Source organism: Raphanus sativus, chromosome 8 (assembly GCF_000801105.2).
Source record: "Raphanus sativus cultivar WK10039 chromosome 8, ASM80110v3, whole genome shotgun sequence".
Classification (NCBI taxonomy): domain Eukaryota; kingdom Viridiplantae; phylum Streptophyta; class Magnoliopsida; order Brassicales; family Brassicaceae; genus Raphanus; species Raphanus sativus.
Genome location: NC_079518.1, coordinates 2,008,696 through 2,023,133, shown reverse-complemented (window position 1 = coordinate 2,023,133; position 14,438 = coordinate 2,008,696). Strand labels below are relative to the sequence as shown.

At 34.3% G+C, this 14,438-nt stretch overlaps 2 protein-coding genes across 2 annotated transcripts; both read right to left on the bottom strand.

Moving 5' to 3' along the window:
* Positions 1 to 2,215: 2,215 nt before the first annotated feature.
* On the bottom strand, positions 2,216 to 2,947 carry LOC108819668 (uncharacterized). Its single transcript, XM_018592721.1, has one exon. The coding sequence runs from the start codon at positions 2,945 to 2,947 to the stop codon at positions 2,216 to 2,218; it is 732 nt and encodes a 243-aa protein (XP_018448223.1).
* Positions 2,948 to 3,887: 940 nt separating this feature from the next.
* On the bottom strand, positions 3,888 to 6,308 carry LOC108818949 (sterol 14-demethylase-like). Its single transcript, XM_018591913.2, has 3 exons — positions 6,149 to 6,308; positions 5,509 to 5,988; positions 3,888 to 5,069 (listed from the first exon to the last, which is right to left on the bottom strand). The coding sequence occupies exons 2-3, from the start codon at positions 5,986 to 5,988 to the stop codon at positions 4,077 to 4,079; spliced, it is 1,473 nt and encodes a 490-aa protein (XP_018447415.2). The 5' UTR covers positions 6,149 to 6,308; the 3' UTR covers positions 3,888 to 4,076.
* Between the last annotated feature and the right edge of the window lie 8,130 nt (positions 6,309 to 14,438).

Below are 14,438 nucleotides of genomic sequence, written 5' to 3'. Positions count from 1 at the left end.
AACGAGAGTCGAGTCAAGGGAACATACATCTACTCCATTTGACCGGTGAATGCAAACACTGAACATGAAGATTTAGTGATTTTTTTACTTTAAAATCCTTTTATATGTTGATTGTTGGATGTTTTGCATTTGATTGCATGAAGTTTACATTTGAAATGAGAATTGGAGTTTATTTCACTACAGAACCATATTGTCTTGTGTGATTAACATGTTTTCACCTACCCGACTCCAAATATAGAAATGTCAAGTGTGTCTTATCATTTCCAACAACTTTTTCTTCAACTAGAACAAATCCTAGAGGTACATCAACAATCATAGATAAGATAATAGTAGAAGGCTGTAACACCACATTAGTTGGTACAACAATTGCACTTGTTGGAGCATGTGGGAAATGAGTGAGATGAGTAACTTTTCTAGCTCCATTCCATCAGAATTTCAAATACTACTTCACCTACTTTTCATGCTAAGAAGAAAAATCACATGTATGGATAGAAGATGCAAGAAGAAAAAAGCATGTAAGAATTTGATTGATTTTCTTAATCTAGGTAGATACCTAGATTGCTTGTTAGCCGAGTTAGACATTTATAAACTAAAACAATATATTAAATATATGTAATCTCTTATATTAGATAACATTATTCACAAACTATAAAATTTATATTGTTTTCTTTTCATAAAGTTATATATTATAATATTAATTACTACAATTTAAGAATAATAAAATTTATATATTTATCATTATGATTATCAAAGCGGAATCAGGAGGAACCACTCCTGTTGAATCTCTGCACTTTGGCTTGGCTTGAAGATGAAACTAGAGACCAGCAAATAACGTAGGAAATATAGACTGAGAATTGATAATAATGGAAAGAAGAATCGAATTGACACAACAAGAAACAACCTAAAAGAAACGAAGGCATTGAACGAGAAAAAGTGGTGAAAAATACCTCTAAAAGTTGAGATCAGGAGGAAGTACTCCTCGTGAATCTCTGTCTGGCTTGAAGATGAACCTCCGAAACTGCTCTTGTTACTTTGCGGGGTTTATGAAATTCAATTTGCAATATAAACCTCTGGCATAAAAATTTAATAACAAGAACGTATCTACATAGATTCGAACTCATCACCTATCTTAAACGGTAAAAGATTTAAAAGAGTGGCTTACACCACTTGGGTCTGCTCTTTCCCCGTATATTTCTCCCTTTTGTATATTCTTCGATCTTGTCAGGTGAAGTCATATTAGTTGTTGTATCAAGCTTCAATCTTTTTTTAAAAACATTTTGTGTATAACTTGGTAAAACAAACAAATATTTTCATCAAAAAAAAACAACAAATATTACTTTGTATAATTGGTATAAATAAGACAGTAAGCATAATTATAATGATTGATTTATTCCGTAATTTATTTACCATCTAAAATGTGGTTATCTATACTATTATTTGCGAATTGATTTTTCGCATTCGAGCTTTCACATTAAAAGTTAGACTGGCTAAATACAATGTTACGTTAATGACTAATTGAATATGTTAATATAGCTATAATAATCAATCAAGTAACCCTAAAAAGAGTGAATTTGCTCAAAATCCTAAAAAGAAGTTGGATATTAGGGATTTGCCATAGGAAGAGGAGGGGGGGGGGGAAGGGTAGTGATGTTGTTTTCATAATGCATGTATCACTAATTTAAAATAATTATTATTATTATTATATCATAGTACCTATTTTCTTTAATTTTAAAGGATATGGAATAGTAAAACAAGTATGTCACAAAATATCACTATTCCACTTTATTTTTTAGATTTTTCTTTTAAATTAATATATTTTGATTTATGTTTCATTTGTTTTACTTTTATTTTGATTTTTTGTTTTTGTCAATTTTAGATAGTTTCATGCATATAGTAAGTTTAAAGAGGTAAAAAATGGTTAAAAAGAAGGTTTATCTCTATATTTTATTTATGTACGTGTATTTGACATATGGTTATGTTCTCATAGTTTAAAAAGATGAGGATAAAACAAAATCTGATAAAAAGAGTAAACAAAATTAAGTGATTAAAAAACATAAAAATGACTTATGATTGTGGTCTTTAAACTTATGGTGAAAGATATCTAATAAATATTAAAGATATACTCTTCTGGTTTGTGTATAGCTCGTGACAAAGATATCGTGGGCCACAGCGCATAATCGCCACTGAAAGCCGATTTAGAACATTGGTTAGACAATTAATTATCATCATCAGACACAATCTTAAATTTCTCAAAATCTATATCATTAATTGCATCTTCCAAAGATCTTGCACTCTTGATCAAACGTTCACCTCTCCTCAACCTCATCATCAACTCATCTCCTCCTACTTCTCTAGCCATCTCCAAACACTTCTCTAACTCATCCACAAACCAATTCATCTCTTCGTACTTTTCTTGCAATGAAAGTTTCGCATCCGTCAACTTAACCCTAACCCTTTCCTCCCTCCACATCTCGGCCATTTGCAACATCTGCTTCTCCTCCTCTGTTTCATACCATATCCTCCTTATTTCCGCCTTCAGGTCATCGATCCTCGTCACCAGCTCCTCACACACCTTCTCTAGTGTGTCTCTTTCTCTCCTCAACCGGTTCACTGTTGATTCCATCTCCAACATCTTCTTCTTTAACCTAGAATTCTCAGCATTAGCACTTTTCCTTTCTTCTCTTTCTTCGCTTAACTTCTCCTTCAAGTAATCAACAAGTGAATCAGTGTTTTCTTCCCAGCTTATTCTTCGGTTTCGTTTAACATTTTCCTTTGATCCAAACTTCTCTGTTTCGAGCTCTTTGATTCTAGATTGAGCCTTCCATAACTCGTCTTCAAGACGAGGAACAAGGTTACCATCTACATACTCTTCTTGAAACTTCTCACAAGGTTCAACGGAGTAATACGTTCTGAATGATCCCAAGTCCCACTTAGTTACGCCCTCCATCTGCAAACATTGTAACTGGACTCAGTATCATTTACCTAAATAGATTACATACCAATTGTAGGCAAAGAAAATCAAGATCTCAGAAACCAAACCATATGATCACAAACCTGATAGTTAAAACGTTCTGCCAAGGAACCGTCGTCTTTAGGAGGAAGCGTCTGAAGCCTTGACGCAAGCTTCCTAGCAGAGACTTTGAATCCTTTTGATTTCTTGTGGTGACTGGAACGTTCGACGGAAGAGATGTATACTTTCCGTCGAGGAAGAGAGAGTGACTCGTCCCCGGTGTTCATAAGGGATACAAATACAATGTCACAATTAGGAGTTGACGACCGTTCAGGGACAAAATGTATAGAATTATATACACATGTGTATCTAGATTTACATTGAATCATAATGCAGAATATTAAGAAACAAATCGAAAACGTTTGCGAAACTGATTTGGTATCACATTTGGTCTCTTTACTTCTATATATGCTTCTATTTTTATTTTTTTGAACGACTACTTCTATATATGCAGGTTTCGAAATATATACACATAAGGAGAAAATAAAATAAGTCAATGCCTATGATATAGTCTAAGCAAACAATAAGTATTGAAACTAAATCAAATATTTTCTTCCAAAAAATGTACCAATTTCGATATTTTATTTTTCTTATAATTGTAGCTGGATATATGTTTTAGTTTACCTTTTATTCTTTCTTTTTTTTTTGATCAAATACCTTTTATTCTTTCTTATTATTTTGAAAGTTCAAACTGTTCGTTCGTTGATTATTTGATGAACAAGTTTTCACTCTTTCTTGCCAATATATTTTTCACTTTCTAATAAGTATTTTTTCACTATGTCAGGTTATAAAGAAACACGACTTCAGGAATAGCTACCATGCATTATATATTTACATGGTTAGATTGGCTACACTATTGTTAATAGTGACTGATCACAAACCAAATCAAATCTCCATTTGAATTAGCACATTTGCAGAACCAACAAACAAACTTCGAAAGCTAAAGTGTCAATTAAAGAGCTAGAATAATGAAAGAAACAGAAAAAAGAAACAATCCAACAACAAAAGTAAAACCAGAGGGGGACAAGAAACCGCAAGTTGGCAATAGCATCTTAAATCTGTCTTTTCAAGACAGTTGGCGCCGCTTGTAACGCACCATCACATTGCCTTTAACACCAACCACCATAGCGTTCCAGTCGATCTCAGGGAAGGGTGAAACCAACTCAAGCTCAAAGTTCCTCAACAGATGACTCCATATGGCTTTGATCTGCAGGTAAGCAAAGGGCTCTCCAAGACACCCGTGCCTACCTCCACCGAACGAAATGTACGAGAACGCTCCCGCGGTTTTGTCCTCTTCTCTTCCCACGGAGAATCTGTCAGGGTCGTATGTGTCAGGGTTCTTGAAGATATGCGGCAACCGGTTGGCAAACGCAGGCGAGGTTGCAACGATATGACCCTTTGGGATGTCATACGTTTTACCATCCCTTGTCGTGACGTTAAAGTCACTGTGTGAGGCTCTCATGAGCATGATCAACGGAGGGTGAAGCCTCAACGCTTCCTTAATGCAGCGGTAGAGAACATCCATCTCTGACAAGACGTCGTGATCGATCTTGTCTCCGTGTTTCTCCATCAGCTTCTTCTGCTCATCCAAAGCAGCCGAGAAGTGTTCTTTGTATTTCATCAGATAAGCACCGGTCCACGTGGAAGTGATGGAGCTAGTATGCTGTCCTGCAAACAGAGCGGCGATGAGCAGACCCGTTACCTCGGATTCGGTCGTCTGCCTACCGTCTTTGTACTTTGACTCGATGAAACACTGCAACATGTCGTTCTCTGATTTGCCAGAGCGTTTTCTCGACCCTATGATCTTTGAGAAGATCTCGGAGAGCTTTTGTCTGGCGCGGTCGCGACGACGGTGAGCTGGAAGTGGGAGGTATGGGAAGAGAACACTGATGGGAAGCATTCCGTTGTCAAGGTCATGGAACAGAGCAGAGACGTCATCGAAAAGCTGGTCACGGACTTCTCGACCTAGTAGACATCTGCTTGCGGTCAAGATGATGAGACGCTCTAGCTCATCTTTAAGATCAACTTCACCACTCTCTCCCCATTTTGAAAAGTAATCCTACCAATGAAACAAAGACAAGCTATACTCATATACTCACGAGCAATATTTTTAAAACCGGACTAAAATCTGAACCGAATATTTATTTGGATCGCAGTTCGATATGGTTCAACCAACGTTTAATAATCTGGTTTAGCTTTTTTTTAGATATAAAAGTTTATAAATAAAGTTAGTAAATATGATATATAATTAAATATAAATAAATATCAGATACAAAACATTATAAATATAAACTATTTTTTCTGTGATTAGTTTATAGATTTTTTTTATAATTTTAATGTTTTATAAGGTTTAGTATATTCAATCCAACTATTTAACCGGTTCATTCAATCTAGCTACAAACCAGTTTATGGTTGAACCGGTCTAATCACCGCATCAGTCCGGTTTTCTAAACACTGCTCACAAGTGAAAGCACAAAGATGAGAAATGTTATAGATACCTCAGCTTCTGTAACCATCATGTCCACATAACCTTTCAACTTATTGACTCTGAGTGCCTCAGTGAAGAACCTGAACTGTTCCTGACGAACCGAGTAGTCAACATCGAAAACAACTCCAGGGCCAAAGGTAGGCACATTGAACTGGTACACTTCCTGCTGGCTGAGATCAGACTCTGGAGCTTTGAAGAAATGGGCAGAGACTTCAGGACCGATGAGAAATGTCATCTTTTTGTGGAGAAGGTTCACTGTGAAGACGCTTCCGAGGTTAGGGTACTCGTCTCTCAGCATAACGATGGGGCCTTTCAGGAAACGGAGGAGGCTTCCGATGAGCGGAGGCCAGGCTTGAAGAGTGGGAGGGAGACGCTTCTTCTTGGAGGAGGAGGAAGTGAAGAAGGTGAAGATGAGTTTGGCTACAACGAGTGTTGCTGTTATGACCAGACCTGTCTTTAACAGAGTGTTGTTGTCTGAATCTAGTTCCATCTATCAAAAAGAAAGTCAGAGACGAGAGTGGATCAGAGACTGATTGAGATTGATTCGTGACTGATCTAATCAATAAAGTTAAGACTTTAAATATAATTGAGCTAGTGAAGACTGACACTCAGAGATTAGAAAATAGAATGAGAGAATGTGGAAAGCTTACATTGGAGGCGGCGCGTGAGGAAGGAAGAGGAAGAAAGGTTTAGGCTTTGAGATTTGGTCTGACGATGTGGATGAGATATCGTCGCTTTCGAGCGCTGACTCTGCTGCTGCTTTCTCTCACCGGTTTAAGGTTACTCTTTTCCGATTTATTGTTTTTTTTTTTCTCTTTCTGAAAATTAAATTCAGCTGTTATACACGTGGCATTTTTAACGGTTTTTGTTGATTGGATGGTATTCAAATATTCGACAGATTGTTGAAAACCAACGGCTGGTTTTATTTTGTATTTTTTTTTCTTGTTGCTTTATCGATTTCAAAATCATTTATGTTCTAAAATAAATGTTTAATAAAAACAATTTATGTCATTTTATTAGATAATAGTATTGAATTGTAAACTTCAAAAATGATAAATTGATTTTATTAAATTTCTATTGGCTAAAGTTTTTAGAAAATAGTAAATCACAAAAAACTATACATTTATAACTAAAATTTAATATGTGTGTAAAATATAAAACATAGATTATTTTGAAAGGAATGTATGTATATATTATTAAGGTTTAAAATATCATAGTTTTATTATTCGTGTTTTGTTTTTTTCTGTCCATCAAAGATTAATAGATCATTAGGATATTGTCTAATGACACTATTCTTGCCAAAGTTTAAGCATGTCAAACATGAGATTTGAGTCTTTATAGTTTTTTATTATTAGTTTTAGTAGATAAATTTTGAGAATATTGTCAAATTAATTAAGGACAATCAAAACCCATTTGATTTACTAATTCTTATAGATTCTGAACATGCAAAATATTAGAGTTTGTGGAACGGATTTGGGTTGGATCGATGAATGTTAGATAAATTGACACACATCTACGGAAGGCCCTCCGTCCAATTCTAACATGATGAAACCTAAAGTCACACTGTGTGACTTTACATAAGTAAAACAGAGAGATACTCTTTGAGTAATAGACTCGAACCGTGTGGACCAAGTAAAATCGATGGATAAGATTTGTGTAATGTGCATTGACGGAGAAAACAACTCATCAAGTATATTTTTAACTATTAGAAAAAAACAAAGCGATCCAGTCGTAGTTAGCTCGTGGTCAGAACACATGCGAGAGATTGATCTCTGAGCACACTTGATTAGTATTAGATATCCCTTCTTTGTGCTAGTGCAAGTTGTGATAAGCTAAATTAACTGTGTATGTCGAGGAGCCTGCACCTCGTGATCTGTCTACATTACGCACACAGAATTTTTAGGTTAAATATTCAAAACCTCGTGATCAAAAAAAAAAATATATATATATATCTCACAATTCTGAGATACCTATTCAGTTTTTAGGTTAGATATTAAAAACTAAGAATCCCTCCAATGGAGATGGTCCATAAGATAGAGGGTCGACGAGCTGTTGCCATACTCTCTTTTGCCGGTTTTGCCAAGGAGTTTTTGATTTTGTCATCCTGGGCTTACCTTTAATCTGAAGGCCCACGTACTAAATTGGGCCTAGTTGCGTTTATAATTCGTAATATTAAAACCCTTCGGACGCATGAAGATATTAGGATATATCAGTATATCACCAGATCAGGGATTGTGGCCCCGAACAAATGGTATAACAACGAAGAAAGCCAGCTCGTTCGTTGTACCGGTTCGTAACCAGATACAGCCATTCTCCCAGCATGGTTATACCAAGATCGGTTTACTAATCAATTAGTTATTTTCTTTGGTCGCTCCGGTACGGTGAACTACGAAAGTCGTACGTTGAATAGACCGCCGAAATTAGGTAGGTTTTTGTCGTCAAGTAGGTAGGTTTCACATTAATTAATTATTCTTGAAAATCTTTCATTGTGCCAAAAAAATCTTCATATGGAAGCATATCATAGGTTCAATTGTCAAAGATGTGTGGTTTTCTTTTAAATAATACTTTCATGCCTACTGCAGGGCTTATAGTAATAGCATGCATGCATATATTATATTTTGGTTCGCGTATATACTAAAAACAATTTTTAAGATCAGAAGACTTAAAATGTCAAAAGATATGGCAATGGCTAAGGATAAGATTATTCGATAAGGGCAATCACATGGGCTATCTTTTCATTGATTCATTTAAGTGGATGATTAACTAAGAACAATATTGCATTTGCATGTATTGATTGCGATTACTATCCTAATGTTAACAACCGGATATATATATATATAGGGAATTAACAAGAGTACTTGAAATTTATTAGAAGATATGTTAAATATGTAGCTGTTAGAAGATATGTTAAATATCACTTTAACTAGTTAATGTAGTATAACAATAAGACTAACTAATATTAAACTCTTTTTTTTTTAAAACGAGTATAAACTCAAACTATTATTCTCTTTTTTTACTATTGATATCAAACTATTATTCGTATGCTTTGTTCGAGTTCAAGAAAGATTTACAAAGAATTTTTAATGATAAAGTTCCGGTTACGTTACGATAAATTTACAGTAGAGTAGCGTATGGAAATATATTAAAAAGATCGCAAATCTCAAGTGTGCTCAGAGATCAATCTCTCAGAATATGCATTCCTTAATCGAACATCTAGTGTTTTTATAGACTATAATATCCAATAAAGAAACTGGATTAGTATTGAAATCAAGTACTAGTCTGAATCTCGATACTTTGGTTAAAAAGGTGGAAATTAAGAAATTATAAATATTTTATTCTACATTAAATAAATTGTTAACCAATCAAAATATTATAGGTTTTGGAAAAAATACAGAGTATTAATTAGTAGTCAGATATATTTAATAAATATACATTTATATTGGATTCTGAAAAAAATATGTACATCATAAAAAGCTAAAACATCTTACATAATAGAACATAAATATTGTTTAATATTATTTCTCAATTATATATATTAACGTGAATGTTGATATCTGGTTTTTCATTATACTTATAGGGGTACGAATAAAAATACCCTTTTAGTGTATATTTTTAAAATCTAAAAAATATAATAATGATTCCGCAGTCTACTAGTACTGCAAGCTTTCCACTACTCAAAAGAAATCAATTATTATTTTATTTTATTTAAAGAGTATAGCTTACTTTATTTTTATAATCCTATTCTACTATTCATTTTCCGTTTTCTGAAACTTTTTTATCCTTTTAAAACAGCAATATACATAAAATTTCAAATAAGTTTCCAAAACAAAATAAAAACAAAATAATTATACAATAAATATAAATATAAATAAAAATTATGATTAATTTATAATTTTTTAATAAAAGTGAATACTCTTAAAATAATGATAAATTTTCTTGGTTTACTCAATAAACATATACATAAGCTTTTCTTCTGATTTTAGCAAGGTGGACCGAAAATAACTTCAATTTAGTTTCATTATCTTAAACGTAAATATGAAAAACTAAATTCAAATCCAAAACGCTTCCAAGAGTGGGCACATATAACATATCTGACGATTCTGTACAGTGTGCAGACGATTAAAAGCTTTTGAGTTGTAGTTTCTAAATTAATAAAAACAAAATCATATTTCTTACCAACGATAGCATTTATTTAAAAGTAAATAATATATCATTGTTGACAAAAAAATAATAATAATATATCATTAGAACTACGATATGACACGGATCACGTGATTCTCGAGTTGTATAATTATTTCTTACCCCAATTTTTTTGTCAGCCTTGTTTCTTACCCTAATATCCCGCAAGAATCTAAACACGTATGCATCACACGTGTTCACATGTATAACACAAGATCATACATGTTCACATCTATAAAATTAGTGACCGGTTGTTGGAGAGCTAGTAGAGATATATGATTATATGTATACTTATTTTGATTGAAGGGTATTACAATGATTATATATTTTCGTCAGAATAAAGTAAATCTAGTTCAAAAGTTTGTTGACCAAAAAGAGCGAGTTTGTACTGATTTAGTTGTCCAAAAAAGGAGAGTTCATACCCTATGAAGACAATTCGAGTAATCAAAAAGCTCAAGTCGTGATGGAATCAGATGCTTTGAACAAGTAAACGCCAGATTCAAATACAAGCTCTCGTTCACTACGTAATACCATCGCTAGCTTTACTAAAACGACATATCAGAATTATATGTGACCTAATCATGAACGTCTTGATTATGTTGCTTCACATCACCTGGTTAAATGTAGACAATAGATCACACCATCCGCAATTCTTGTCATTGTTGTCGTGCGATAGATCTGATTCTATGTCGACCAGTGTCATTAGTTGTCTTTTCTTAGCTACAAAATTTTACATTTATTTAGTGCGTGATAAAAAGATAATATTGCATCTTTTTATCAAAGATTTGGATAAGATACTCAAAATTATTTACCCTATTATGAGAAAATTTATGCACCCCAATGTAATCCATAGTGTTTTTTTTTAACAATATGATTTATGCACGTAGCAAGTTCTTGTCAGGTTTATAGATCGTAAAATAAAATGTTAGTATATTTTAAATCATAACCATAAACGTTTCTTGGGACAAAGAGGTAAATCTTTTCTTTGTCGACCTTAGCTTGTTTCTTACTGTCATTTTTTTTCCTTAAAACCTCCGAGAGATACTATTTCCAAATAAGCCAAAACAGGCAGTGTTTACAAAAGTTAACAGCAAGATCGAAGATATTGCTCAATGGACTATTTAATTAACAATAAACAATCTTGACCCTAAATTTCTGCTCGTTGACTTTGATAACTTTTTTTATATTATTCTCGTTATGAAATAAATTTGTATTCCGATGGAGAAACAATTTACGTACACTTTCACATTTGATCAAAAATTAAATGTTAACAATAAGGTAAGCGTCATGATGAGAACTCTAACTTAACACCGATCGAAAAACAATCTAGCTGTAAAAAACCTAACAGTTATAAATATGTTAGCCACTATATTTATACAGTATATATAAAACAAACACCATGATAGACACTGCTCTCACAAACAAAATGTCAATGCCATTTTCATTTAAGACTTTCGAACAACCAAGGGAATTTCTGTTCATATTTTTTTTTTTTTTTTTTTTTGGTGAACATGTTAAAAATTTCTGTTCATATTAAAGAGCCTATAGCACTGCTAGTCGGCTCGTATAATAAATATGTGCGTATAGGATTTGAGTTTACACACATAAATCATATCTGATATGTTTGTTTTGATAAAAAAAATTAGAACGAAAAGCATGTACGTACACATTTACAGCTTAAGATTGCACCTACTCTATTGCGTTTACATTAATAATCCAACGTGTAGAAATTACAACTAAATAACTAATCTTTTATTTACTACTCTATATGTTTCATTGGTGGCTTCCAAAGATTATCATGTACAAAGTGTCCTGATTAATATATAATACTATACATACAATTCTAGAAGCAACATATATTCATCTTTAAACAACTATATTTTTATTTTATTCATTCAAAAAAAACTATATTTTAGAAGAATAAAAAGTTCAAGGAAAAGCACAGTGAGAGAGAGAGAAAGTAAATCTTAGATCGGTCCGGCGTACGGTCGGCGCGTGAGCATCCGTGCCGTCGCCGGATCCTTTTTCTTTCGGTCAAAAGTCTGTCCTCTGTTGTTTCTCCGCCGTCCGACACCGATCGCTTTGTCTGAGTTCTGATTTGGAGCCTACCCGGTGGTGGTCGCGTCGCTTGGAAGCAAGACGCGGTTTGGTGGAAGTCTACGGCGTGAGAAGACGAGCTCGCAAGTTCAAAGTTTGTTCCCGGGAGATGGAAGCTACTACAGTTCCGTCGACGCCGGCTCTTCTCTTGGAGGCGGGGGCTCCAGCAGCTCCGCCGACGCCGGCTCTTGTCTCCGGAGAGTGGAGGTTAATAAAGCTCCATGCTGCCGCTTTTGAAACCCGGTGTTTTATTGGGTTATAGTTTCGTTTAGTTTGGGTGCAGAGATGTGATGTGGTTCTGGTTGTCTGGTCGGTCGTTTTGGGTCTTGCGGAAGAGATATCGTTAGACGAGGAAGCTCTCCGACGGCGACGACGACAGACAGAAGAGGGAAGATAGCGGTTCTATTCTCGGCTGTCTAGGGTTATAGGAATTTTAATCGGAGGAGATCTCGTTTGTGCGATTGATCTCCCCGGCGTAGTAGACAGATCGGTGAAGAAGAGAGTGGTTATGTCGGAGGCTTATCGAGATCCGATGAAGCGTAGGTGTGGTTGGTGGTGCTCCGGCGTCGGTTCTCGGTGGAGATGGTCAAGTGGAGGCGTGGATGATGCGTGCTGTATGAACGTGGAGACCTCTCCACGTGTCTCCCCTCTCTCCACGCCGGACCGGTTTCGGGACTCGGGTCGAAAACGAGTTTCGACTGTCGGTGACCCGAGTTGGTTTATTGGGCCGTGGGCCTATTTCTTTGTTGTAACCCATGTGTGTGCGTGGGCTTTTGTATTTGGTTTTGTTGTATTTGGGCTTGTCCCTGGTTTGCCTTTTGGGCCTTTATAAATATTTCAATTTGAGAAAAAAAAAAAAAGAAGAATAAAAAGTACTCTCTAAAAAAACGCCGGCACTGTAACTTATAAATTTACGACACACCTGAAGCTCTATGCTCTAATTAATGAAAAGGTCTTAGAGAAGTAACATTGCTAGGAAAAAAACTTCTTTCAGCTTAAAATGGAAAAATATTACATGCAATCACGAAAAGTCGATTTAAAAGAAAAGTATCAATTGTGACAAAAAATTAAAAAGAAAAATATCAATTGATTCATAATTTCATATCGTTGGTCAAGTAATCACTACGATTATTCTTATTTCTTTGATATTTTAAAGCTTTTTTTTCTTGCTAACCAAAAAAAAACTTTTTTCTTCTTCTGAAATCGACTTGTCAAATACTCCACATAATAGTAATTTAATATCATTAATAAACAAAATTACAACAATGTACGAGTAGGAGCTTCGTGTAAACTGTCCGTGTGCTCAGCTGTCGAAGCTGCTGAAGACTCAGGGTATGACTGGTTTCCCTTTACCACCCGCAAACGTAGTTTTTACGGTTAGCAGCGGTTGTTAGCGTTTCGAAACAATCATAGAATATGTTATAAATCGATTCAAATCGCTCCGAACCTCTTAAAATCAAAAACTGGTTCGAGCTAGCGTTTGCGGAAGGATACATTTAAAAAAAAAAAATAATACTAAAAGTATCGAATAAAATTTTTAAATTGAAATAATATATATTGTAAAATGATACATATTATATTTTAATTTATATTATAAAATTTTCAAACCAAAATATTTTCTATAAATTTTTAAAATTTAATAATATGATTTTATAAATATAAATTTTATTTATTATATTTTTATATTTTTTATAATTATATAAAATGTAAATATTATTAATTTATTATTTAACAAATGTTGCGTTTGGTAGTTTACCAATCATAAGAGTTCCGCAAACGCAACAATTACTAACCGCTGTACCAGTCGTATAAATCTCTAGAAAACGCTTGAAACCGCAATCACTCGCATCCATAAACTCCCGCAACTGCAAACGCAATCGCTGCGGTTAAAACAGTGAGGCCCTCACTTGTCCGCGTTTGTGACTCAACTGTCAACGTAATTTGACCTTCCAATCAAAATCGTCTTCGCGGATTTTAAAAGCACGAGTTTGGCATGTCCAGCGTGGCACCTTTAGCACGTCACCTCTTTTACGTCTGCGTCACCACATTCATTAATTTTTTTTGTTTCCTCCGTGGTTATAAATTTTACGCGTCCCCCCCCCCCCCCCCTCTTCACTCGATTATTTAGTTATGGTTCATTCAAAGAATGTGTTTCATCGTAGATATATCGTATATATTTATATTAAAAAAAACAGAGCGTCAAATTCTGAATATGATGCTCGTTGCCCAAAAAAAGAATATGATGCTCCTTTAAGAGTTTTAGAAGGCTCGTCTTTGCACAAGTAATAGATAGACATCAAACTATACTATATGCTTGTAAACTGATTTATTGGATTTGCTGAAGGGTAAGATGTAAATTAGATATATTGATTTGGAGTTAGCAGTATTTGTGAAAGAATTAAATGCATATTATATGTTTAAATATATCACAAGTGTAGTATGATAAGAATTATATCCGAAAATACGAAGTAAACAAGTGGTATCTGTTGGAAGTTCGATCGCAGATGGGTTGCAGCTAACACATTTTCTTTGTCGGCAACCAATAAATCATACCCACACTATGCTTCTGCAGATCGGATTCATATATTGTAGATCTTGTTCCAACTTGGATATATATTTTCTTTGATATAAACTTGGATATTTATTTACTCATATAATACCTGG